The sequence below is a fragment of the Zingiber officinale genome, chromosome 1B (assembly GCF_018446385.1).
Source record: "Zingiber officinale cultivar Zhangliang chromosome 1B, Zo_v1.1, whole genome shotgun sequence".
Classification (NCBI taxonomy): domain Eukaryota; kingdom Viridiplantae; phylum Streptophyta; class Magnoliopsida; order Zingiberales; family Zingiberaceae; genus Zingiber; species Zingiber officinale.
In genome coordinates this window covers 49,275,464-49,279,951 of record NC_055986.1, presented here as the reverse complement: position 1 = coordinate 49,279,951, position 4,488 = coordinate 49,275,464, and the positions used below count along the sequence as shown (strand labels likewise).

General features: G+C 43.8%; 1 protein-coding gene across 1 annotated transcript; it reads left to right on the top strand.

Annotated features, from left to right (window-relative positions):
* The first annotated feature begins 229 nt into the window (after window positions 1-229).
* LOC122038270 lies at window positions 230-556 on the top strand. The gene has a single exon (XM_042597923.1). The coding sequence runs from the start codon at window positions 230-232 to the stop codon at window positions 554-556; it is 327 nt and encodes a 108-aa protein (XP_042453857.1).
* The last annotated feature ends 3,932 nt before the right edge of the window (window positions 557-4,488 follow it).

Below are 4,488 nucleotides of genomic sequence, written 5' to 3'. Positions count from 1 at the left end.
ACGGAGGCTCAGGGAGTGGTGCCAAGGTTATGACATTCAACAAGCCTTTATCTCATTAGCCTACCCCCAGAGTAACGACCATACAGAAGTCACCAACTGGGAGATCCTTAGAGGCTTATGGGCTCGACTCGACCACGCAGGAGGCAGCTAGGTCGATGAACTCCCTAGTGTCTTGTAGGCTCTTCGCACAACACCAAAAGAGGCAATTGGCATCACACCATTCCAACTCATGTACGACAGTGAGACGGTGGTCCCCGTTGAGGCTGGAGTCGAATCTGATAGGATGCAACTCTACGATAAGGGGAACACCGAGTGGAGACTCATGGTGCTCGATTTGGTGGATGAAGCCCGGGATAAGGTCATCGTCTGGCTTACAGTGTACATGCTACGAATAAAGCAAAACTACAATCGAAGGGTAATCTCAAGGTGCTTCCAAGTCAGTGATCTAGTGTGGAAAAGAATAAAGCCAGTCGGTGATGTCACCAAGCTCGAAGCCCCGTGGGTGAGACCTTACAAGGTTGTGCAGAAGCTCAACTCGGGAGCCTACTACCTGTAGGACGAAGAAGGAAGAAAGCTCGAATGGCCTTGGAGTGTGAATCATCTCCAACCATATAGGGCTAGGTGTGAGGTGCATGGATAAATTCAGATTTATTTGTATAAGTGTATGTCATGTGGATGCAGGAAGAGAATAAATAAAAATCCCAAGTATTTCAGACTCTTGTGTCGATCGACCAAGTTAAAAGTCGAGCGGTGATGTTAAACCCTGGTCTTCGCCAATCGTCGAGCTACGACATTAAACCCTAGTCTTTGCCAACCGTCGGTGGCAACGTTAAACCCTGGTTTTCGCCAACCGTTAAGCAGTGATGTTAAATCCAAGTCTTGGTCAACCGTCGAGCGATGACGTTAAACCCTAGTTTTCGCCAACCGTCGAGCTTTGGCGTTAAACCTTGGTCTTTGCTAATCGTTGAGCGGTGATGTTAAACCCAAGTCTTCGTCAATCATCGAGCGGCGACATTAAACCCTGGTCTTTGCCAACCACCAAGCGGCGACATTAAACCCTGGTCTTTGCTAACCGTCGAGCGACGATGTTAAACCCTGGTCTTCACCAACCGTCGAGTGGAGACGTTAAACCATGGTCTTCGTCAACTATCGGGAGGCGACATTAAATCCTGGTCTTCGTCAATAGCCGAGCGACGACTATAAACTTGAGTCTACAATGAATAATGGCTGATCGGCCGCTCTAAAACCAAGTCTACGACAAACGAAGAGGAATGACAAATATATAAATCGAGAATAAGGTTGACCAAGAAAAATGCTGCTCGAAGAAGCAACAGTTTCCACTAAAATAAAGCTATTCGACATCGTTGAATTGATCGCTCAGACATCCTAGCAACTGGCTACATCAACGATCAGGAGGACATAACACCACGCTTAGAAATTTTTACAAAACGATAAGTGGTTTAGAGTCATACTCGAACCGAGCGGCGAAGCATGCATGAGTAAGCGCTACAACCAACAAAATAATGAAACACCAAATGACGATGCATGATGAAATACAAAATCAAATAAACAAAGATATGCCTAGTAGGCGATCATGCATTAAGACTTAGAAAATTTTTACAAGTTGGCGAGAGGTGGTACAAAATAAGGTGGGCTTCGCAGGGGGCGGGTTCACTCTAGATAATCTGGCACATCATTGGGCAGTTACTCGATCAGCTTATCCCAACTGATGACCTTGTTAGTCAATGCAGATGGAATATAGTCGCTACCCTTCAGTTGGTTGAGTGCCCCATCAATAGCGAGGCTGAAGAGCCAGAGCGCCCGGTCGGTGAGCTGGTCGTTAAAAGGGTCTGAGTGGAGGTAATCCCACTTCAAGGTCTCGAATTGGCTGGACTCGTCACCTTGATACTCCTTCAAGGCCATTCGGGAAGCCTCCAACTCTGGCTTCAAAGTGGCCAGCTCGGCATCCTTAGCAGAAAACTGTTCTTGTGCTGCTACTTGTTCAACCAATCAACTCTCCTACTCTGTAGCCAGAGTTGCAATCGCCTCCTTTAAGTTTAGAGCTAATATCCGAGCCTCCTTGTTCTTGATCTCTAGGTCCTCGATGGCTCGGAGCTTCCTGGTATTGGCTAAAAGGATCTTCGCCTCGAAGGAGCTGGCCTGCTTATTGAGCCTCACCAATTGTGAAGCCTGCTCGGTGCTCTTACCCCTCTCTACCTCCAACAGCTCGACACTCTTTAGTTGATCGGCCTTTAGTTGAGCGGCCTCGGCAATCAGCTGTGTTGGTGCAATCAACCTAAATTTAATCAGTACGATTATGGTTTTGATGTGTGTCAAAGAGTTTAAGTTGGACTTTCATATTTGTTTGATATGTGTGTTTGAGTCATGTAGGACTTGGTGAAACACACATGAGGAGCTTGGTGTGGCTAAGCTTAGGAAGCTCATCCTAGGGCTCTGGTCCTTGAGACGGTGAAGGATGATGATGTGCGTAGATTATATACTCTTTTATGCATGTTTTTACGCACATTTACATACTTTGAGCATGCTTGATCTATGCATTTTTATACTTCCAGCTTTCCTTTTAGCATATTTACTCTTTTGGTTCGGAGATCTGCTTTTTGTGCATTTTTTGTACACAGGAGTCGATTTGGTGAAGAATCTACATCTTTGGGCAAGCCTTGGAGGAAACAAAGGGAGAAAGCACCAGGCCGTGTACCTCACACGGCCCTGCACTGGTATGGAGCTCAGGCCGTGTGGAGTTTGGCACCAACAGAAGAGGAAGATGACATGGCCGTGTGAACCTCACACGGCCGTGTCAAGATTTGAAGCCAACCAGAGTAGAAGCCTTACATGGCCGTGTGGATCTACACGGCCGTGTGAGGTTTCCAGAAACAAAGCAGGCTGTGGTCGTGTGCACCACACGGCCGTGTGAGAGGGAACTGGACATGGCCGTGTGAATCTCACACGGCCGTGTCACGGGGCCGTGTGGCGCCCGATTCCCTCCTCTATTTAAACCCTCCTTCATGAATTGAAAGGGGATCTCTCCCCCTTTGGGAGAAGGCAAGATTTGGTGGTTTCCTCCCATTCTTGGGAGGATTTCTGGGCGATTCTAAGGGAGTTCTTGACGATTTCGACTCCGGAGCGAGGATTGGATCCGAAGACGAGGCTTCTTCGTAGATAAGTTTTCTCTTTCCCCCTTTTCTTGGTTTCTTGGATTGGGGATTTAAGAAATGCTTGTAATCTTCATTTCTTCGGATATTCTTCCTCGATTCATGGAGTAGATCTTATATTCTAGGATTAAGGGAGTATTTGTATGATGGATTGATGTAATCTCTTATGGATTTGCCATTTTCTTGTTTCAATGACATTGTCTTGCTTGTATCAATTAGATCTTGAATGATTAATGGTGATTTGTGCTTAATTCTCATTCTTGATTGATTGTTTGGATTTCTTGTGGACTTTGTAAAGATAAACTCTCACTCGATCATCCGAGGGATCTAGGTGACAGGTGCAAGCCCGTGTAAGGACGTTTGAGAGATAATCTTGAAGAGGAAATAGGAATATTCAAGAGAGTAGGATGGATTTTGTGATTAGTTTCTTGTATCTTGATAGATTAATAAGTTGTGGGCTTCTATGTTGATATCCGAGGAAGGCATAGTAATAGGTGCGCTTCTGTGTAAGGACAACGTAGGTTCACGTCTAATTGATCATATTTAGATACATTTCTCAGTCCTTAGCCGGTTATCTATTGCAAGAGAGAACCGGCAACTTTCTACAAGTGTTTGGCAATTGAGGGATAAGAATTGGTGAACCATTTACATTCAAGAAATCTTACAAAGAAACCGAAACTTCTAGAATCTCCCTTATCATAACCCAAAACACTAAACTCTTGTTTGTTGATATATAATATTAGATTTGTTTACCTTCACTTTGCATTTGAAACGATTGGATAGTTGTTTAGCTAATTCACATTGAGACATTTCTAGTGCTTATTCCAGTCCCTGTGGATACGATAATCTTTTATATTACCTGCGACATTTCCGTACACTTGCGGAGCGTGACAAGTTTTTGGCGCCGTTACCGGGGACTACGCTATAACATTAGGAATTATCAATTGAGTTAGACTAAACATAACATTTGTTTTCCTTTCATATTGTATAGTTGTAACTAATCATTAGATTTCTGTTTTTATTTTCTTGTATAACTTTTACTTCTTGTTAATTCTTTTTGTACAAATTCAATTCTGCATTTTTGATTCTTTTATTTTTCTTTTTCTGTTGAATTGTCATTTGCTATCTTGTTCTTGTGTATGCGAAGATTTAACTTTGCAGGGGAATTCTTTCCTTTTGACCCTGAGATTGACAGAACTTTCCATAAAAGAAGAATTCTGCAAAGGCAAATTGAAGAACAGGAACATTTGAACATGGCGAATAGACCACTCAAGGATTATGCAGCACCTTATGCAAGAGGTTTTCAATCTAGTATTTC